General features: G+C 31.9%; 1 protein-coding gene across 3 annotated transcripts in view; it reads left to right on the forward strand.

The window, feature by feature from the left end:
• LOC105839106 overlaps positions 1-18,630 on the forward strand; it is a 46,073-nt gene extending 27,443 nt beyond the window's left edge. For 2 of the 3 annotated variants that reach the window (XM_036284436.1, XM_036284438.1), the window contains 3 exons: positions 14,862-14,993; positions 17,069-17,220; positions 17,441-18,630. In XM_036284436.1, the coding sequence (XP_036140329.1) occupies positions 14,862-14,993; positions 17,069-17,220; positions 17,441-17,573 (417 nt within the window). In that variant the 3' untranslated portion in view covers positions 17,574-18,630. Of the gene's footprint in view, positions 1-14,858; positions 14,994-17,068; positions 17,221-17,440 lie in introns of all 3 variants that reach the window. The other variant, XM_036284437.1, reaches the window with a different exon arrangement.
• Positions 18,631-24,066: the final 5,436 nt, after the last annotated feature.

Below are 24,066 nucleotides of genomic sequence, written 5' to 3' on the forward strand. Positions count from 1 at the left end.
GGATTTTGGCATAAAAATCTGAAGACCCTATCATGTTAATCTATATCTATATATATAAGTCGCGATGTCTGTATGTTTGTAACTCCTCGGACTGCTTCATTATTTATGGTCCGATCTTATGTATTTGACCCGCCGAATCGGAATTTAACCCATACAGCACAAAGCTCCGATTAAGCTCCCAGGGAGTTCATTTTGCTGAGCTCCCGAGGAGCTTACAAAATTTGACAAAACAAGTTCCCAGGGAGTTCATTTTGCTGAGCTCCCGAGGAGCTTACAAAATTCGACAAAACAAGCTCCCAGGGAGTTTATTTTACTGAACTCCCGAGAAGTTTACAAAATTTGACAAAACAAGCTCCCAGGGAGTTCACTTTGCTGAGCTTCCGAGAAGTTTACAAAATTCGACAAAACAAGCTCCCAGGGAGTTCATTTTGCTGAGCTCCCGAGAAGCTTACAAAATTCGACAAAACAAGCTTCCAGGGAGTTCGTTTTATTGAGTTTCCGAGAACCTTACAAAATTCGACAAAACAAGCTCCCAGGGAGTTCATTTTGCTGAGCTCCCGAAGAGCTTACAAAATTCGACAAAACAAGCTCCCAGGGAGTTCATTTTGCTGAACTCCCGAGACGTTTACAAAATTTGACAAAACAAGCTCCCAGGGAGTTCACTTTGCTGAGCTCCCGAGAAGTTTACAAAATTCGTCAAAACAAGCTCCCAGGAAGTTCATTTTGCTGAGTTCCCGGGGAGCTTACAAAATTCGACAAAACAAGCTCCCAAGGAGTTCATTTTGCTGAGCTCCCGAGGAGCTTACAAAATTTGACAAAACAAGCTCCCAGGGAGTTCATTTTGCTGAGCTCCCGAGAAGCTTACAAAATTCGACAAAACAAACTTCCAGGGAGTTCGTTTTATTGAGTTTCCGAGGAGCTTACAAAATTCGACAAAACAAGCTCCCAGGGAGTTTATTTTGCTGAACTCCCGAGAAGTTTACAAAATTTGACAAAACAAGCTCCCAGGGAGTTCACTTTGCTGAGCTCCCGAGAAGTTTAGAAAATTCGTCAAAACAAGCTCCCAGGGAGTTCATTTTGCTGAGTTCCCGGGGAGCTTACAAAATTCGACAAAACAAGCTCCCAAGGAGTTCATTTTGCTGAGCACCCGAGAAGCTTACAAAATTTGACAGAACAAGCTCCCAGGGAGTTCATTTTGCTGAGCTCCCGGGGAGCTTACAAAATTCGACAAAACAAGCTCCCAAGGAGTTCATTTTGCTGAGCACCCGAGAAGCTTACAAAATTCGACAAAACAAACTCCCAGGGAGTTCATTTTGCTGAGCTCCCGGGGAGCTTACAAGATTCGACAAAACAAGCTCCCAGGGAGTTTGTTTTGCTGAGTTTTCAAGAAGTTTACAAAATTTGACAAAACAAACTCCCAGAGATTGAACATATCGGGTAAATTAATGTACTGCATGTATAGTCATATAGCCGCGAATAATTCGCAAGATCGCCACTAGGCGAAGGCACGGCGCTCCTCCTTCTCGTGAGAAAATTTACTCCAAAAGGCTTATAAAAGAAAACCATCACTTACCTAGCAGTTAGTACTTCACTAGCAGCAAAGTGTAATATATATTGTTTTTGTTACACGAAGAGAGTTCGTGGGCCTTCGCAACTCAGAGAGAGCTCCCGAAAATTGAGAAAATATAAAAATAAAATTTTTTCCGGCAGCTCTTATGTCCGCTTTTGAGAACTCCCTGAGAGCTTCATCTAAGCTTGCAAGGATTTCAGAAATTGTTTTAAGAGTTCCCTGCAAGCTTCAAAATAATTCTCGGGAAATATCTATATAAGCTTCCCGGGAGCTCTTATGTCCGCTTTTGGGAGCTCCCTGAGAGCTTAGATGAAACTATCAGGGAGCTTATATAGAAGCTTCACGGGAATTATTTTGAAGCTCGCAGGGAGTTCTTAAAACATTATTTCTGAACTCTTTGCAAGCTTCAAAATAATTCCCGTGAAGCTTCTATATAAGCTTCCTGATAGTTTCATCTAAGCTCTCAGGGAACTCCCAAAAGCGGACATAAGAGCTCCCGGGAAGCTTATATAGAAATTTCCCGAGAATTATTTTGAAGCTCGCAGGGAACTCTTAAAACAATTTCTGAAATCCTTGCAAGCTTAGATGAAGTTCTCAGGGAGTTCTCAAAAGCGGACATAGGAGCTGCCGGAAAAAATTTTATTTTTATATTTTCTCAATTTTCGGGAGCTCTGTATAAGTTTAAATATTCGGGAGCTTGTATAAAAGCTTCCCGGGAATTACTTTGAAGCTCGCAGGGAGCTTTTAAAACATGATTTATAAACTCCCTGCGAGCTCAAATAAAGCTTTCAAGGAGCTCTCAAAAGCGGACATAGCAGCTCCGTGCGAATTTTTTGGAAGCTTAAATAAAGTTTATGAAAAATTTTGTGAGCTCCCCGTGCTGTATGGGAAGGTTAGAATTGCTAAATTGGCTCATTTTTTCCTAAAAAAAAAAACACTTTATAAAAGCAGTTTGGGTCACAAATGTATAATCTAGACTATCTAGAGCGTGCAAGCTTGCCACAAGTAACCACATTACTCGGGGAAAATTCAATACGTGACAGTTAATGACAGTCTGAACTCCTGTGAATGAATAGAGTAGAAAATTCACTCCCTCTTTCTAATATATCTAACTCCTTTATTCTCGAAGGTTCTGCGCAATGGCTTTCTCTTACGTTTCTTCCCTTTCACAGAGACATCTCGTTTAAGCGTCCAGCAGAAATCAGTCATCATGTTCACATCCCACTTGCCTTGATATCGATGCTCTATCTCTTTGATGTGTGTTCTGATAAAATTTTTCTCCCTCTTCTTCATTATAATCACCTAGATTTTCTGGGAAGTAGTCGATATGAGAATCCAAAAAATGCAACTTAAGATTCATTAAGCAACCTAGTTTTCTATAGTTCTTCATCATTTTCGTTACTATTTTTCTGTAACTTCTGTGATTCCCTAAAAAATTTTCTGTGACACCTTTGAAACTCAGCCATGTTGCTCTTTCGTCTTCATTCATTTTGGTGACAAAATTGTCGTCTCTCAACATTTTACGTATTTGAGGAAAATTTCTTCCCGTAATTTCGCATCAGAGATGTTGAGAAATTTTTCTTGTAAATACTGGTAGCATTCACTTTTTTTTCAGAGTTTTCACCTATTGTTTTATGAGTTCTAATTTGATATGAAGAGGTAGAAGAAGAACTTTTAAAGGCTCAAAGCTAACGGTTCATTTATGATATTTTTAGACCCAAATTGTGAAGACGTCCTTGTCGGCCATTCTTTTCTTATGTATAATGGTTTGTTCGATCTTTATCCCATTCACATAGAAAACACGGATTTTTTGTGTAACCTGATTGTTGACTCAATAACATGGTAAGAATTTTCAGATTCTCACAAATTAGCCATCTATGTTTTGTGTATTTAATTTTTTCAAGAATTGTTTTCAGGTTTGTGTACTCTTCTTTTATCAGTACCGAGTGCGCTACAGGAATGGACGCATATACATTAATATTGTGCAGTAATACTGGTTCCAAGCTTCTCTTAGAAGAATCGTCCACTCATTAGACTTATAACATCCAGGTTTCAATTTGTTCATTAATCCGATGAAATCGTAACAATAGACTAATGAATGTTCTTCATCTGCAGAGAAATATGCTGATATTCTCTTTTTCTGTCACGATAATAGGAGGTTTTCATATTTTTCGCTTCCCTAGCATTATGTTTCAACCAGGACGCCAGAAACTTTGCTCCATCTTTGGGCAAACTAAAATCTCGAACGAGATCGTTCACTTTCTCTTATGTTATTTTTCCTGACTTTTTTGAAATATTATACGGAACATAGTCACCTTCACTTGATTCAGTTTTACTCTCAGTCTCGCTCTCAGATTCTTTCAAACTTCCATCAATCTCCATTTAATTGAGTTCAGAAGTAATACTTGTATTCATGACTATAATGGAAAAAAGGAGTGAATTTTCGACGCTATTCATTCACAGAAGCTCAAACTATAATACGTTTTAAATTTTCCCCGGGTAATGTGGTGTATGCAAGCTTGCACGCTCTAAATTATACATTTGTGACCCAAACTGCTTTTACAAGGTGTTTTTTTAATGTTAAAAAAATGAGTCAATTTGGCAATTCTGACCTTGAATTCGGGTTCAGCGGGTCAAAATACATTAGGATAGACTAGTCCGCCGAACTAACATTAAAAAAAAATTTTTTTGAAGTTAAGAAAAAATGAGCTACCTTTGCAATTCTGACCTTAGATTCGGATTCAACGGGTCAAAATACATAAGGATTAACTAGTCTGGTTTTTTTGGACTTTTTTGTGTGTCTGTGTAAATAGTTGTTTCCCAGATAGCACATGGACGTCCGTTGAACGTCCACTGGACGTCCAAGCTCGGACATGGAGACGTCCATTGAGTAACCAAATAAGGTTCGACGGACGTCCAATAGACGCTTTATAGGCACTCGTTGTTCACAATTTCGGACGTCCATTGAACATCCAAAAAGATCTGAAATGGACCAGAAATGGACCTAAAAGGACCTCAAATGGATATATTTTTTAATGTCCTAGTATTTGTAATTATTGGTAAAATCTCCTATCTTAAAAAAGGCATGTAATGAAACCTCTTTTTCGCGATGCTGATTGATTCTCGCTGCGCTTACTTCGTGTTGTGAGAGTAACTGTCATTGCGATTAAATTTTGACACCTGTCAAATTGGTATAGATGGTTATCTATACAATTATTGCCGTAGTTTATTTTCAAAAAGTAAAAAATTAAAAGTTAAATAGCGCGCGCGAAGCGCGCGTCTGTAGTGTCTAGTAAATGTTTAAAAAATATAAAGGAGAAGTTTATGAGTAATAATAAATTTGAAATGCAGAATCAAATTATATATTTATTACATAAAACAAAATACAACATAATAAATCAATATTTTAAATTAATGTAATTAAGAGATTTATGTATATATTATATAATATATTGTGTATACAGGGTGTCCCATTTTAATCTATCACCCCTCGTAACTTTGCAGGGAACGATTGTATAGAAAAATGCTTCAGACAAAAGTTGTATGGCTTCAAGGAGGACATAAGATGGTGACCTTGGTCTTGATCTTGAAAGCAAATTTGAAGGTCATTTAAAGATCAACTTAATTTTTTAAAATAAAATTCTCTACTTTTCATTATATATTCTTGTAGCTCATTTCGAGAGCTCCAAAGCACTATAATTAAAAGTGTTTTGCTCAAATATTTTTTGAGTTATAGGAATATTGAAAGTTACAGGACCGCCGGCGTTAGCATTACCCAAGGTGTACCACGTAGAAGTTGCTCGGTCGGATTTACACCTCGTGTGTGTGTGATCGATCGCGCTTACGTGTTGATGTGGATACATAAAAATGAAAAAATATTTCATTATAGGTGTTTGAAAATGTGTCCCCCTTTTTGGATACATAAACGCAATCTTTCGTTAAAATTGTTACAAACTCATTGTAACTCTTTCATTATAGTGTTTTGGAAAGCTCTCGAGATGAACTACAAGAATATGTAATAAAAAGTAAGAAGTTTTATTTTAAAAAATTAAATTGACATACAAATGATCTTCAAATTTGATTCCAAGGTCAAGGCCAAGGTCACTATCGTATGTACCCCTTAAAGCCATACAACTTTTGTCTGAAACATTTTTCTATATCGCTCCCTGTAAAATTACAAGGGGTGATAGATTAAAATGGGTCACCTTGCACACACACACACACACACACACACACACACACACACACACGCACGCACGCACGCACGCACGCACGCACGCACGCACGCACGCACGCACGCACGCACGCACGCACGCACGCACGCACGCACGCACGCACGCACGCACGCACGCACGCACGCACGCACGCACGCACGCACGCACGCACGCACGCACGCACGCACGCACGCACGCACGCACGCACGCACGCACGCACGCACGCACGCACGCACGCACGCACGCACGCACGCACGCACGCACGCACGCACGCACGCACGCACGCACGCACGCACGCACGCACGCACGCACGCACGCACGCACGCACGCACGCGCACACACACACACATACACACACACATATACATATATATATATATATATATATATATATATATACATGTTTATTTATTTATTTATTAATAATACAGATCGATATTATAATTAAAATTAAAGTTATATATAAATTATAGGCACCAATAAAATTTGAAAATATTACATATATAAATATATATATATCTTGGAATATTCTTGGAATATTGTCGGTTATAATTATAATATTTACATACAATTTTAGTTTTTAATATATGTATAATCATACACTTTCTAAAAATGTAAAAGTATTGTAATACATACAAAAATCATTTAATAATTTCTATATATTTGTAAAAATGATAAAAATTAAGGACGGACACGAACGACCGTCGATCCGGAAAATCATCGTGTGTACTGAGATAGTAATTAAGTCTGTTTTAATAATAAAAATCAACAATATGAATATACCGACCCAAGACCGGATATCCTATAAACGTCCAAATATTGGCCATTGATGGATGTCTAAAATTTTATTTTTTGGTATATGTCTGCTTTGTCAAAAATGTTAAGAACTTTAGACTTGAAAAGCGAAAAGAGAATTTGAGGTACTTTTTATTTAACCATTTCCAATATTCTTGTTGCAGCATATTCCTTTTAATCAATTTGTATTTCATAATCTAGCTGTTGCAATGTCGCTTTTTTTAAAATTGCTTTCAGCATATACTTTTCTTATGCATACAATATAAATAGAGATACAATTTTTAATACCTGCACGGATTAGACGAGTTAAGTGTCTTGAGCAATTTTCAGCGAGAAATAATAAGACTATGAAAATAAAAAAAGTCATAGTATCGTGATCATCCCAATTCTCTTTCGAAAATTTCTCTCTCTCTCTCTCTCTCTCTCTCTCTCTCTCTCTCTCTCTCTCTCTCTCTTCCACCCTCTCTCCCTCTCTCTCTCTCTCTCTCTCTCTCTCTCTCTCTCTCTCTCTCTCTCTCTCTCTCTCTCTCTCTCTTTCTCTCTTTCTCTCTCTCCCTTTCTCTTTAACTTGAGCTTTAATAATAATTTCGTAACTGTAATTGTACGATGTAGTGTGGTGACAGTATATAACATTATTTTCGCGTGTATTTATATCGTCGCGATAAAAAATTTTTCATGTAAAAACATATATAAATGTAAGTATATAAAATATTTCCGTATATGTTTATACTACATTCTTTTCTTGTAAGATTTCTAATTGATATAAAAAAAAATAATAGTCATACTGAAAAGACAAAAATTAATTTAAAAAATTATTTCTGCATTACTTCTTTTACAAAATGCTAAGTATAAAAAATATATAAATATTTTTCATATATAATATATCTATATAAATAAAAATGTTCATTTGTTTGTTTTCTAAAATCTCCGAAAGTTATTGACCGATTGCTTTGAAATTTTGAGACAACGTTGCATTTGAATACGGGAGTGTTTTTATGGGGTCTGAATTTTAATATACAGGGTGTTTCATAAATGATGGCCGTAATTTTAGAGAATCAAACGACCTATTTTGAAAATGTCTTTATATGGTAATTAGGAAATATAAATAAAAATGTAAATGTTCGTGACGTAAGCACAAACGCTTCAGATTACGTAAAAAAATGTACATAATGTGTGTAATAGGCTTAAAATAATGAATATAGTTATTTATACGAGAAAAAAAGACTAATATTATTAAAATAAAAATAGATATCGATGGACAGTAGCAATGAATGTTTGCAAAACAAGTGCATAATTTTATCCGGGAATTTTATTGGAGCTGTATTACTGTTCGGACTAATCTTATTGGTATTTTAGTTAACAACTAAAGAGATGTTTGGGTTTACAAAGAGTGTTTCTTTCTTATACACGCGCGAGAAACAATATTAGAAACCTGCGCTTAATCTAAACTTACAAAAAAAAAATCAGACTGAGCCACAGCAATGCGTGGCCGGGTACAGTTAGTATTCTAAAAAAAAGAGGAAAAGGTGGTAATATCAAAAAAGGTGGCCACCCATTTACATTTTATACAATAACTGTTTATAATCAATATTTTGAGTCAAAACCCTACGATTGTATTCATCAAAGTGGTGTTCATCAAATTTTAAATTCAAAATTATGAAATATTTACTAAATATTAAATAATTAAATAAAAATAACCTTTAAATTAAAAGAATAAATTGTTAAATATTTGATAAACAACAAGGATGCTCGCGAGCGTTGCAAATGTTAAGTAGAACGCATCCAAAATATATTGTGCTATAATTACAGAAAATTAAATATTGCAAATATTTATATATAATAAATACATTTATTTACACATAACCTCTTCCTTCCGTTGCAAGACATACTCAATATGTATACTGTCACGTGAATGATTAATGCCACAGCGACAATCGATTTATTGAGAAATTGTCTTAATACTGAGATCTTGAAAGTGACCATATTACCAGCATGCTTAGATAGCTATATTAACAAAATCTTATATTATTGTTTAATTTTGTATAACTCGAGATATGTACAGCCGAATAAAAAGTTAAATGACAAAAAAGTACTTAAGTGAGTTCTGCTGCTAAATCAAAATGAATAGATTTTCATGAAACTTTGTATAGAAGTTCAAATTAGTAATATAAATTGACTGTCAAAATTTCAGAAAGCTGAACTAGTTATTTAGATATTAAATATTTTATTAACATGGACTCTTATGGGAATCGATAAATTTTTAGGATTTTTCAGTTTTTATTGTCGTTTACGTTTAAATTAAACGTTTAAATTAAACGTAGAAGTAATGAACAAATGTTGGCGAAACTTTTTAACGATACATCTTAGCCGTCCAGAAAAGTACTGTTAAATTTTTGAAACGATACACTTGCTCATTTGAATGAAATAATTAACCCTCTGCCTACACATGGGGTTACGGTAACCCCAGTCAATTTTGAAATGTTTGCTACTTAAAAGTATTTAGCAAGGGGACGCTGGAGCGGGAGGGGGGGAGGGAAGTTTGAACTGTGCTCTATTTATTCCTCTTTGGGCGTTGTAAATATTCTGAAAACAACAGAAGTAGGAGCATCAAAAGTGTGTGTTGGGGTTACAGTTACCCCGTGTGTAGGGAACAAAAAAATGGAAAAGTTTCAAATTTGAAGGGTAAGTAAAGTTATTTTTTTGTTTATTACGTATATATATTATTTACGCATACAGTACTTACATATATTATCAATGTCGCGATCACTTTGTGAAAATATGCTGCAATTGTAGCATTACAAATTAAACATTTTTTCTATAACAAATAAAATCTTTTGTAATAAATATTTTTTGTATTAATAATTATGTTTTTTGTGTATTAATAATTATGTTTTTTAAATAAATATTACTATTTTCTTTTACTATTGTGTTTAAACTGCATTCATTTTTTACTAAATTCACATTACAAAATAAATATATTTTTTGAACAGAATAAAAAAACTGACGCGATAGATTCTTACAGTACAACTCTTCCCCTTTTCATTGATCACTATTTTAATTACTTTATCTATTTTTTTCTAATAAATACGGGTGTTTGAAAAAAAGGCAAATTTTTACAAAAATTTTTTGTTCCTTTTTCATTCTTTTCAAAAAATCTCTTTTCTTTTAATATCTTCGACTTTTCAGCCAAGACCATCATAATTCTGAGATTTTTTCCTTTCGATTAAAAAAAAGAAATTAAAATTGATTAAATACATTTGGAGATATAAGTCAACGAAATTTTCCGTTAGCGTAACCCCTGTGTGTAGGAATCGGGAGAAAAATAAGGTGTGTAGGCAGAGGGTTAATAAGATAAAAAATTTACAATAATTGAAGTAATACAGCACGTAAGTGTACTAGTGAAATAACATGAATTTCAAATTGTTATATATAGTTATTTAAGGGTGGTATAATAGTGAACAATGTTTATTCTCAATTTTAAAAAAAATTATTTTAGTAATACAGGTAGTACTTCATACCTGAATTTTTTTTACGTTCACCATTATTAACTTTAGACCATACACAGCAAAAAAAGAAGGCAACAAAATGGTCATTTGAATATTTGTCTTTACTTAAACCCCTGTGCCACTTGTGCCGGGGCCTAAGGAACTCCCTTAAGTGTATATACATTTGGTTGACAATGCGTTTAAGTTTAAAAAAATGGAGAGTATGTGTAATTAAATAATAAATATAACATCTGGCTATTAAACAAATGATTATTAGAATTCATCAGTTAATAACGGAGATAATATGAGTAGCCGTATAATATTATCCGCGCTGACCATATTACCACCTTCTCCTTTATATGATTATATATGGGCAATTTTTTTCATTTTTTCAAATTTAACTTTTTGTAAAAAAAAACAATGTCAAAATTATGTTTTTAATTAATATTTATCTTTTCAGTATGGCTATTATTTATTTTATATTAAACAGAAATTTTATAAAAAAAGAAACTAATATAAACATGGACATACTTTATATGTATATATACACGGAAAAAAAGTGTAGTTCACATAACCCAGTAAACACAATTTATAATAGTATATAACATAGAAATAACAATTAACGTAACATTTGTTATGTTAAGTAAAACATCAACACAACATAACATATTGCATTAATGCAATGTTATATTACTTGCATTAAAAAAAATATATATATAATATATACATAATAATGTTAACGTAATAATGTTAATACATTATTTTATTGTAATGTTATGTTTGCAACATTTAGATTACATTGTAATTGCTATTCAGGTTATATTACATTATCATAACAATAGAATAGTATATTACATATAATATATTACATTATTATAACAATAGAATGATATATTACATGGAATACAGGTACATTATACAATTATGTTTATGCAATCTAATTTATAAGCACTAATAAAATCAATGTTAAAATTTCAAAAATATGAGCGTTTGTCAAAAGGTCGAACGCAATATCTTTGGTTATTCCCACTATAAATTATAGCGCGCGTAAAATTACAATTAAATACATGCTTTTTGTGAAGTGTATATATTTGATGCGCCTAAAGTTCTTATAAACAATTATATAATAAAAACGGTTTATTATAAGCTTATAATAAAAATGCGGTTATATAATTTTTTAATGTATATAATTATGCAATGTTTAATCAGCACGTTTAGTTATATGTAATATTTTAAGATCTTCTAAGAATTAAGATGGATTATTTAATAAAAGACTTTTTTAAGAAGATGAATAAAAATTAAATTAGATAGAAAAAGATATTCTAAAAATATATTACTTTTTAAATGTAATACTATTTAGTAAGATATCTCACATTTTTTACATATCTTAATAATATTTTATAAATTGACAAGATTATTTATTCCTACTATAAAATAAAATATTTTATACATGATTTGATGCAATATAAATAATTATTATTTTTCGATTCCAAATACTGTATAATTCCATATACTGTATAAGATTTTTAATTAATTAAAAAATGAAATTGAAAGAATATGCAATATTTTATAGAACACACAAAATACATATTATTTAATTATAAATTTTAATAAGTTAAATTATTGTGACATTGTTTAAGAACAAAAGTTTTGCAACTATTTGATTTACATTACTATGTATTGATATTTGTGTGTATTATATTTAAATCTAACTTATTGTTGTATAGCATTATTATATAGCAGAATTATTTTTATATTACACTTCTTTAAGTTTATGTATCCAAAAATAATGTAAATTAAATAACATAAATAGTATATTTTACATTTGGTGATATTGTTTATATATAAATATAACATAAATGTAAAATTTCGTCATGTCATGATTACATTGTATTGTAATATTACATCCTTGAGTGTGAAATAATAACCAACATATATGTTGCAAGTAACATTTAAATAATATTACTTTCAGTTATGTTTATTAAACATAATAGTTACATAATTGTGTTTACTGGGAATTAGCAAAAGTGACAAGAAAAGATGTAGTTCACATAACCAAGAATATATAGCTGCATTATCTAGATATCTTTAAATAATGATCATACGTATGGTTGATATGATTTATTGACTGTAGTACATCAACTATATCAATTTAGTTATTCAAAATATGGTTGGTACAATCATATTCATGTGTCGACCAACCATACTGTTTTTTCCGTGTACATATATATATATATATACACTCACTCGAAAAAAAAGCGATACACCTAAAATTTGTCAAAAAATCACTAAACTTCCAATGACGATAACTACGCGAGTAATAAAGATAGAAAGGTTTCTAAAAAAAGAATTTAAAGCTTGAAATGTCTACTTTAAGAATTGATTTAGTAAAATTTTGCGTAATAATTTTTTTCAAAATGGCGTATGACAAAGCGAGAGCATGCGAAATTGAAAAATATTGGTCCGAGTTTGCGACGATCCATGGCGTGAGGCAAGTATCGCAACTTAATGGGATAAAAAGCATGCGATAGTACAGAGTTTTCCGTTCAAAATGCTTTTTTACTCGTCTCGATACGATGATTTTTCGCTGAGATATGCGCATTTAAAGTAAAAAACTGCCTTTTTATTCAAATGCGCATATCTCAGCGAAAAATCATCGCATCGAGATGAGTAAAAAAGCATTTTGAAGGGAAAACTCTGTACTATCGCATGCTTTTTATCCCACTAAGTTGCGATACTTGCCTCACGCCATGGATTGTCGCAAACTCGGACCAATATTTCTCAATTTCGCATGCTCTCGCTTTGTCATACGCCATTTTGAAAAAAATTATTATGCAAAATTTTACTAAATCAATTCTTAAAGTAGACATTTGAAGCTTTAATTTCTTTTTTAGAAACCTTTTTATTTTTATTACTCGCGTAGTTATCGTCATTGGAAGTTTAGTGATTTTTTGACAAATTTTAGGTGTACCGCTTTTTTTTCGACTGAGTGTATATATATATATATATATATATACCCACCAAACACCAAGTTACATGTAACATACCTGTTAGTTGTAATTTTCCACTCAACAATGTAATTGTAATATAACACGTGTGTTATATTGCAATTATATTATTGAGTGGGAAATTACAACTAACAAGCACGTTACATGTAACTTTGTGTTTGCTGGGTATATGTATTTATATATATATTTATACAAATACATATTTTTGTATAATATATCGTTGAAATGTATTACACAGGCACACTAAGAAAAGTTGTTTGTTCCATAGACTACACTATCATCCCTATATGTTTTTGGGGTCGCTGAATCCGAATCCGTTATCCGTTTTGCTCCATCACGTCAGGTTTTGTCGCTAACCTAAAAAGATACATCAAAATCGCTAAAACAGCTCTTTTCAGGTTGAAAAATAAAACACAACCATCATATTTATATGTTTTTGGGATCACTCAATCCAAAACGTCTGCTAAACACTATCATGTCACCATTTGCCCCTAACTTAAAAAAATGCCTCAAAATTGCTAAAATAGTGTTTTTGAAGCTGAACAGTGAACACTGGAGACCAAAATCTGTAGACAATAGACTACTTATGTTTTTGGGGATATTGAAATTGAATTTTGAAGTCGAATTAATCTTAACAGGTTAGAATTCCGTTTCAACCATTTTGTATAATTTCTTTTTTTTAAACAAGTACAGGAGTAGTCAGTCATCATATTTATACCCATATTTTCATCATATTTATCTCTCTTGATAGCGACGCTCCATTACTTTTCTATTTTGATGAAATCGTTCTTCTTATTCCTCACTTTAATCTCCTAAATTTATTGGAAAATAATCAAGATGAGAATTAAAAAAGTGCAGCGTCAGATTCACCAAATATCCTAATTTTCTAAAGTTTTTTTACCATATCTACTATTTGTTTGTAGTCGTCACTTTATGATTGCCCAAAAAGTTATCTACAACTTTCTTAAAAATCCACGCAGCCTTCTTATTCATTGACTTGATGAAATTCTCATCCTTTAACTTTTTTTGAATTTGTGGTCCATCAAAAATGCCTTCTTTCAGTTTTGCATTAGATATTACTGGGAATTGTTTTTTTAAATATTCAAAGCATTTTCTTTCTTTTTTGAGATCCTTGAACTGCTTCATTAGATCAAGTTTTATATGAAGAGATGGGAGCAATACTTTTTTGGATCAACCAAAAAGTTAGCAATGATGTTCTTTGAATCTGGTTTAAACGAAATTCTCCAGATATTGGTCATATTTTCTGCTTATAGTGATTGTCACGGTATCGACTGTGCCATAAACATAAGAAGCAAAGAAAATTTGTAAAGCTTGATTGTTGCTTTAATATCATGTTCAAAATTTTAAAATTTCCACAGATTTACTAATTATGTTCTGAACATTTTATTTTTTCTGGGAGTCGAAAAGGAGTCGAACTTAAAAGAATTTTGAAGTATTTTTTGATGTTAGAGGTGAATGACGTGATGGCGTTTAATAGATTCAGATTCAGTAACCCCCAAAAATATACATTTGGTGATCATGGTTTATTTTTCAACTTAAAAAGAACTGTTTTAACGATTTTGAAGTATTTTTTTAGATTAGGAACGAAATCTGACCTAATGGAGTAAAACGAACAACGGATTTAGATTCAGCGACTCTAAAAACATATAGGTATAATAGTGTAGTCCAGCAACTTTTTTTTGGTATGCCTGTGTTATTTTTCCAAATGCTTGCTTTTTTTATGTAAACAAATTCTCTTACATCTTTGCTTATTCGTGTTATTAAGCAGTTCATCAGTATAGTCATCAATCTGTTGGATGCCCTGAAGACATCCTTTTCTCATCGTTCGAATGAGGCCCGTACAATCGGAAAACGTGACACTGTTTCTGAAGCTGCGATAGCATCGATCTCTATGCTGAAGGTAAATTTAATAAATAACTATCAAACGATAATGTTTACTGTGTAAACAATAACAAAAATAATATTTATAAACCACATCAATTGTTGCAAAAAGTTTTCAGAAAGATATCAATCTTTCATATTTTATGTACAATTCTGGAAAGATATTACAAAATGTCATATAAAATATTGCAATAGAAATGTTTTTAAAATCTATCACGTGTGATAAATTTGAAAAACATCCAGAGTCAAAACAAAAAATTTATTATGATATCAAAATGATTCCATAATTATCGAGAGTTAAAAAAAATATTCTATTTTGATATAATCTCCTACGATCGACATACGAATAATAATAATAATATTATCCGCAATCTGTAAATAAAAAAATATATTTCCGTGAACTTAAAAGTTTACATAAAAATATATAAGAAAAAAATAGAAAAATATTTATCGGTTAATATACCGATCAGTGGAGCCTATTAAAGGGTTAAGTCACTGTAGAATTTTCAAAAAATTTTAAAACAATTTTTTTGGCTAAAACATACTTTAAGATATCAAAAATAGTATGCAAGTGATCCCCATACGAAAAAAAATTTTAATAATGTTTATGAAGGCCGTATTGTCGAGCGTCTCAAAGTGCGCTCGAGTGGTCTCAAGCGGTTTCTCACTGACGAACAGGGCAAAACAGGGTCATAGAAACTCTAAATCACTAAGGAAAGAAAAGGAGGACAAAAATGTCAATCCAAAATGGCAACTATATGGTGCCGGAAAAGCAGATTAATAGTAAATTAAAATTTTATTTTATTAAAAAAATATTGTTACTTAAAACTTTAAACGCGTTTTCTTCGAAATCGTATTTTTCAAATCGGGCGAAACAATAACGCGGTTAAATCTTTACTTTCACTTGAAATTTTGGTAATTGTTTAGAATCGTGGCTTTCCTCAATTTTAAAATTTTTCAAAAAATTTTTTTACGAAATAGTGTAATTTGTTGTCAAGTTGAAAAATTGCACTAGGAAGAAAAAAAACGGTACTTTAGGTAAAGCGTGCGCGCGAGGGTCCAAAGGGGGCCTTTGGCCTTCCCCTCCCGCACCCACCCGGTAGGTGTGCCCTGGGCAGAAGTGCGCAAAAGTACGTACTTTGTTGAGAAATAACTATGTCAGTTAAGTTGTAATTTATCATCAACAAAGTACGCATCGTACTTTTGCGTACTTCTACCCAGGGCACACCTACTGGCGAGGTGGGTAAGAGAAGGGGGCCAAAGGCCCCCCCCTTGCATCTCCCCGTGTGTGTGTGTGTGTGTGTGAGACAACATATGTAAAGGTTTTTAGGAATTACTATATACTTGTTACGTCGAAAAAAATGGCTAAAAAAATTAATAGATTACATTTTTTTGTGCTCCCCCGATTGATTATCACTGTCGGAGTCACAACAAAGATTTTTACAAAAAAGCTTCAAAATTAGGAAAAGCCACGATTCTAAACAATTACCGAAGTTTTTACTGTAGCTTTAAAATAGGATTTTTCACAGAAATCCATACAGATTTTTAATTTCATTGTAAACTTTCTTTGTTATAAACAATTTTCACGTAATTTTTTTTTTAAATAAAAATTTTTTTTCATATGTACTCCATTTTCGCAAAAAATTTTCGTACTTCTATAAAAATTGATGTGTAGATCTTAAAAATTTTTTGTCTTTTGTTCTAAGTCAAAAGTTCTAAAAGATACCCTTTCGTCCATGGGATGCCAAAAAATAATGACTATGCTATTGGAGGCCTATCATCGACATTTTTGATAAACATAATAAAATTAAAAAATTATTTTGTATACTTAAAAAGATAAACAATCAAGTGCTTAACTTAAATTTTCTTTCTTGCATTACTTATCTTCGTAAATAATTGTCAAAATTAGGGTGTTTTTTTCGTGCACTACAGTGGCCAAACTCCTTAAGAAATATTTTACTTTTCAGATGAGATGTTTCTGAGATATCTCTAAATAATTTATGTACGGTGCTGTATAGGCTATATTACAATTATATCGTTATATAAACAAAACAGATATTCCATTGTAATTGCAATGTTAACTGGATCTGTTAGGGCTACATGAGATCCGTAAAGTCCTTCAGCTACGTAGGTCGTGAGGAGGAGGAGGGACAGCGTGGATGTGCCGAGAGGGCACTTTGTGAGGCCAGTGCGGAATGCATTGCTGATACGAAAGGTCCATCGTCGATCTTCTGCCAGCTTGGATCGTAAGTATCCACTTTACCATTTAATATTTTTCACATCTCAAATAAATTAAGCGTATAGAACGATAGTGTAGTTCTAAACTTTACCCTCGCGGTTTGTTTTACGATAAACAAACAAATAACGAATAATTTTATCATTTTTTATCACGTCGAGCTTATCGAAAAAGTTATAACAGTTGTGATCTATGGTAGCATAGTAAAAGAGCAATTTGAACTTTCTCAGGTACGCGACGAGCTATATTCTGCAGAGGCAGAGCGGCGTCGGCTTCGAGGCCTTATACGAGGCAGGAAGACGTGGTCGCACGGGAGGATTGCAAGACTGTAGAACTCTCTTTATGGACTGCAATGCTGTATGAGCGAATTTATTACTGCAATGTTCTGTCGAATATAACTTAGATTTTGCGGGATTTCGGAATTATTTTATAATCTCTCTACCAAAATTTTCTCTCAAACAATCTCATTAGAAAATATTCTCTGTCTTGCTTTGTAAAAATAAATAATTTAATGAAGCGTGTGCACTAAAGATAATTAAATAATACGAAGGCTTAAAATTTTCAAAGTCAATCTTTTAAACTTTTCAAATATTTAAACGTTAATAACGTTTCAACGGAGTTTCTGATATCCTACAGTCTAAGTCATGTTAAAACAGAAGTATAGATTTAATCGACGTATTCATGGCACGAGCATGCATCAAGCGATTCACATCGAATCTCGTCAGCTTAGCTCGCACTCACGATTGATTATTCTTTCAGACAGAGAATTCGGTGCGTGCGTGCGCGCGCGTGTGTGTGTGTGTGTGTGCGTGTGTGTTGTATTGTGTTGGGCATATTCGTTAAATAATACAAATTCAATATCAACTCGTGATCCTAATTATGTTGCGAATAAACAAGGTATTGGATATTCTATCTTACTTGTCTTGAAAAGAAAATAGATTAAAGTTGCGAATCAAACTTTAAAAGTTCTGCCAATCTCTTTATAAATTAATGTCTAATCTCTTTATATATTAGTGTCTAATAATATACTTTGATGAAATTTTATTTAATAAGTTTGCGTTTTTATTTGTCCCATTGAGAGTTATATGTGTTTTTGTCGATCACCTACGAGTTTCGCCACGTCGATTACACAATATTTATTTCTATTTATTAAACGTGTCACATACGTATGTAGTTGTAGTAGTATTTGTGGTTAAGAATTCGGCGCGAGTTCTGCTACTCTTATATTTCAGTGACAATGACGACTATGTGCAATAGGCAACAAAAGTTCAATTATTGATATATTTTATGTTTATACATCGAATGAAATTTGTTCAACGTTGTAATATATACATTTTCAAAATATATAATTGGATAACATTGGAAAGCAGTAGCACTCTCATCATTTGTAGAACATTATTATTATTATTATTATTATTATTATTATTATTATTATTATTATTATTATTATTATTATTATTATTATTATTATTATTATTATTAATGTAAAAAATTGTCACAAAAAACAGAAACGACTCCATCCTGCAATTATAACTTTAAATAGATTGAAATTCTTGTAATCTTTTGTCCGATTCAATTTTCAATCCTAATATGTTAAATACACATAAAATAATTTTATGGCAATTGTTATTGTCGAATATTTACAGCCTAGGATTAAATTGTTAAACTATACTAGTTACAGTTGCTGCACATAACATTTATGCATATATATATATATATATATATATATATATATATGCATAATCGTTACGATATGTATACTACAGAACATCAACAATAATACAAGATTTGTAGGGAAGAAGATGCGCTTAGAATTGTTCGAAAAAATGGATCGGCAAATTTTGATGTGTTCGATGAACTTTGTTCAAGTATTACTATTGTCCTTAAGAAGATAAAGAATAGGAGAAATAATTATAACTATTCACTTTCTACATAGAAAACTTAATTAATGTTTTAATTTTGCATTTAATTATACACGATTGATGGAAACATATATATATATATAATTTTTAATCCAGGTAGCACATACTCGTTTCAAAAACGTTTCATAAATGTTTCTTCGAAACGTTTCACAACCGGTTTTCGGAAATGTTTCTAATTGGTAAAATTGTCCGTTTTAAACACGTTTAGGGGAAAACAAAAAAACGTTTTTTAATAGAAAAAATATGTTTAAGAAACGGTTAGAATACGTTTATTCCTTTATTTTATAAAATTTAGTTTTTCACAGATTTAATAAAATAATGCATTCATGCGCGCGCGCGTTTTCTTTTCTCAAGAAAAACTTTTCGTCACAAATATAACTTTTCTCTTTGCACTTTTTTACTTACCACACACATACACACACACACACACACACACACACACACACGCGCGCGCGCGCGTATATGTATGTCTTTAAAATACAATAAAAAATACGATATAGGCCCCGAGAACTCACTACGATAGCATAGATTGATCCGTTTTGTGTCATTGTGGGTGGTCTGCTTATGTAGCCTTTGGAGTGTAAATTGCATTACGAGAGAGGAGAGAGGAGAGAGAGAGAGAGAGAGAGAGAGAGAGAGAGAGAGAGAGAGGAGAGAGAGAGAGAGAGAGAGAGAGAGATAGAGAGGAAGAAGAGAGAGACTGATAGAAGAGAGAGAGAGAGAAGAGAGAGCGCAAATAGAGCGCGCGATCTCGATATCTGGCTCTAGAGAGAATACTAGCTCTCTATCTCTCTCTCTGCTCTCGCTTTCTCTCGCCTTCCTCTCTCTCAGCTGCTGCGATTCTCTATTCCGAGCTATCGATGCTCCTCTCTCTCTCTTCTCTATCGCCTCTCTCTACATCTCTCGGCTCGCTCTCCTCTCTTCCTCTCTCGACTCTCTCTCCTCTCTCGCTCTCTCTCCTCTCTCTCTCTCCTCCCTCTCCTATCTATATATATATATAATTTTCAATTGAAAAATTAATTTTTATTCCATCTATAAAAACGTAAAAAATACGTTGTTTTAAAAACGTTTCCGTTGAGACGTTTCTTATTGGTGCTTGACGGTTAAAAAACATTGGATACGTTTAGAGAACGTTTATAAAACGAACATGTGCTACCTGGGTAAATAATTGTATAAAAAGGAAGAAAATGTCTAAATTTATTTCACATCGAAACATTGGAAACAAGAAACGCTGTAAATCACTAACAATATTAAAATTACTTAAATAACATGTACCAAATATTATTTTAGAAAAACATACAAATTTCTCGCTAATTCAAATTCATAATTTTATTATGATAGTAACTGAACGAGTTTTGTTATTGAATAACCTTTCTTTTTTAAGGGGTCGTTCTCTATAAACGGCTAAAAAGTAGGCAATATTTTAAAAATTTTTAAAAATAAAAATATTATACCAAATATTTTAAAATTATACAATATTATTATTCGACATTTATAATGTATAAAAAATTTTTTTGTTCCAAATTAATCGATATATATATATATATATATATACTAATAAGTATTATATAAACCTTTTTTCATTCGTTCAAAATCAACGATGTGCCGCTTAGCGTCAAAATGATCTAAAACAAGTAAACAAAAATTTTTTTTGTCTACAAGACCATAGTTTCTAGATGAATGTAAAGAACATTTAAAAAAATAAATATTTAAAAAATGGCGGCCCAAAAATTTTTTTCAGTTTTTGCTAAAAACTTTCGCCTTATTTGTTTAAAAAAAGACGTAAAGTTAATTTTTTTTGTAAAACTTTTATATTCATTTAGAAACTATGGTCGTGTAGATTAAAAAATTTGTGTTTTTTTGTTTCAGGCTACTTTGAGGGATGTTAAGCGTACACCGTTTCAAACAAATAAAAAAAGGTTTCTATAATATGTGTTAGTATATATATCAATTATTTCGGAACAATCCAATCATAATACTGTAGTTTCAAAACTTTTGGTGTAATACTTTTATTTTTAAAAGTTCTAACAAATTTTTTTTTCTTTTGCTGTTTACACGGAACAATCCCATTAATATTTCTGTTAATTTCTCAGGATACATTCTTTTTTTTAACATCCGTTCTAAATCTATCTGTTATTGTATAAAAATATTATAGGTATATTTACATATACATATATATAGACGCCTTAAAAAAAAGAACTGATTCGTAACTAATGATATTGAAGCAGTTCGCATTAGGAACTTGTAATATTTTATTTGTAACTGAATGAGAATCAGTAACTAATAATGCTCCTAAGTTGATATTCAATATAATGTCAGTGAGTGTATGCAATAGTTAATTACTGATAATACTCTTCAGTTGATGTTCAGTTAATAATAATGACCAAATTTTTTAATCAGTAATTAGTAAATCTATATCATTATACTGATTGTTGTTTATTATCAGTTTATCTGCTCAGTTTATCAATAAAAAAATTTTTCTAAGAGCGTATTTATACATACATATATATATATATATATATATATATATATATATATATATATACGTTTACATTCTTTAAACACACACACGCGCGCGCGTGCGTATATGCATATGTATATATAAATATATATTGGCATATGGATTGGAGTAAACTTTTTGTTACTTCTTGTCTTTGTAATTGTAATATTTCTTCATTACTATACACATAAGTTGTATGTACATGCGATTATTACATCTTAAGATGTAAATTAATATACATAATCAATAAAAATAACCTTATTTATTTGTAGAAAAATATTTTTGAATACTAACAACTAGATTATTTCATTTTTAGATTATGTTTCTCAAATAAAAACTAATCGTTTTTACGTTGCACTCTGATTTTATGTTTAAAATTACATTTTGAAGAAAAAGAGAAAATATAAATAAAATAGTTTTAGAACGCTACAAACATAATGTAGTATTATTAATATCACTATTGTTTAAACTATGCAATTTGCAAAAAAGATCATGCAAATTTTATTCTTGTTTTCTAAAGAATTAACAAATTATATATATATATATATATAAAGCAGACGTATTATGATAGACTGCTGAAACTCTATAGGAAAAGAAAACGTGAAAAGTAAAGATAGCAAAAAAAACATAGCATAAAAATTAAAGTCTTTTGTCTATTTCTAATAGGTGTTACTTGTGCACCAAATATTAATATTAGTGGTCACACCTTATATAAATGAGTTTCTTCTACTAGTCTGTGTTAGAAAGAGGTAGCAGATACCAAAACACACACACACACACACACACACACACACACGCGCGCGCGCGCGGGATACAAGGGGGCCTCCGGTCTCCCTCCCGCACCCATCCCGTCCAAGTCACTAACTTATGTATTATCTGAAATGCGGAATCGTATCATGCGCAATCGGGTCCGTATGCAATCATATCTGTGTGCAAACGGGTCAATGCGCAATCGGGTCCGTGTGCAATCGGGTCGGTGTGCAATTGATTCGGTGTCCAATTCAAACGTTATGTGTTCGATCGCTGTTGTGTCCAATAGGGTCTGTGTCCGATCGAGACGGTGTGCAATCGGGATCGTGTTTAATCGGAACTGTGTCCAATCGGGTATGTGTCCAATCGGGTCTGTGTCCAATCGCGACTGTGTCCGATTGGGAAATACTACTGTGTTCAATTGCTTATGTGCGCAATCGGGACAGTCCCTTCTTTTTGTAGCGCATATCTTCCACTACTTCAGTCTATCTTAATATGTCTATGATAAAAAAATATGAATACATGAATTATGGATTTTACTTCTTTAATTGTCTAAACAGATTATATTTTTATTAGTATTATCTTTATACAAATGTGATACTAGGAAATATTAAATTGGTTCGTAGTTATTATTTTAAGTATTAAGAGTATTAACAGCAATACTTTTAATACTTAAAATAAGTATTAGTTATTGTCCAATTTAATACTACCCAGTATTTATACATTTATACATATAAGGGTAAAAGTATAATGCTTAGTTTTTAAAAAATAAAGAGATATTGCTTTAATAAACCTATGTCGGTATTAAGAGAGGCGTCTACATTAGAGGGTAAAAAAATCGATTTTTTGCTTAAATCAATAGTATTTCATCCATAGAACATGCTCCTAAAGTCTCAAGTATGGATTCAAATTGTATCAGGCCAAAATAAGCACGTACAGTGCGCATGTCCCGAGCACTCCAAGTGGGATGGCAGGTAAGAATCCTTAACAGTCTTTGAAAAGGTACATTGCTTGCTGGAAAATCTGTCAAGGAAAGAATTACTTGAGAGGTGTTTAGGTGGGTATACACAAAATGCCAATAAAAGTTTTAATGCGACGATTTAGCGACTTGCCCTAAAACACCTCTATTGCGGCCGCAAAATCATTGAAATTGGTGCCTACATAGCTGCTGGAATTTTTAATGAAGGTTATTTGTCGGTTCCAAGAATCATGTCATGCATGGAAATAGTTATTAGACCAGTATGCAGAGATGTTGCGGATAAAATAAAATTTCGCACAACTAGCGAAAATCATCAGCAGACCTTTTGCGCAGGAAACGCGTACTTACGATAAACAATGTTGGAGAAGAATGAATTGTATGAGGACACTGAGGACATTTTATATGGAGCAGGGATAGCAGATTAATCGAAAAGTATAGATAAACAATCATTAGCTTTTATTAACCTTTTCCTTTGATCAGAAATTTTAAACGCGTTTTACTCTGAACCACTTTTTTTGAAACTGCGTGCATGATTAAAAAAAAAATTAATCGACGGATCCATTTCTTTTTTTAAATTAAAGGTTATTAAATTATCTTCTGTGTGAACCTAAAATATAAATTAAAAGTCATATAAAAAAAAGTTATTTAAAAAAAAGTCAAAAATTTTTCACAAAAAACCATTTTTTTTCAAAGCGCCATTTTATA

The sequence above is a fragment of the Monomorium pharaonis genome, chromosome 3, assembly GCF_013373865.1.
Source record: "Monomorium pharaonis isolate MP-MQ-018 chromosome 3, ASM1337386v2, whole genome shotgun sequence".
In the NCBI taxonomy this organism is placed as follows: Eukaryota; Metazoa; Arthropoda; class Insecta; order Hymenoptera; family Formicidae; genus Monomorium; species Monomorium pharaonis.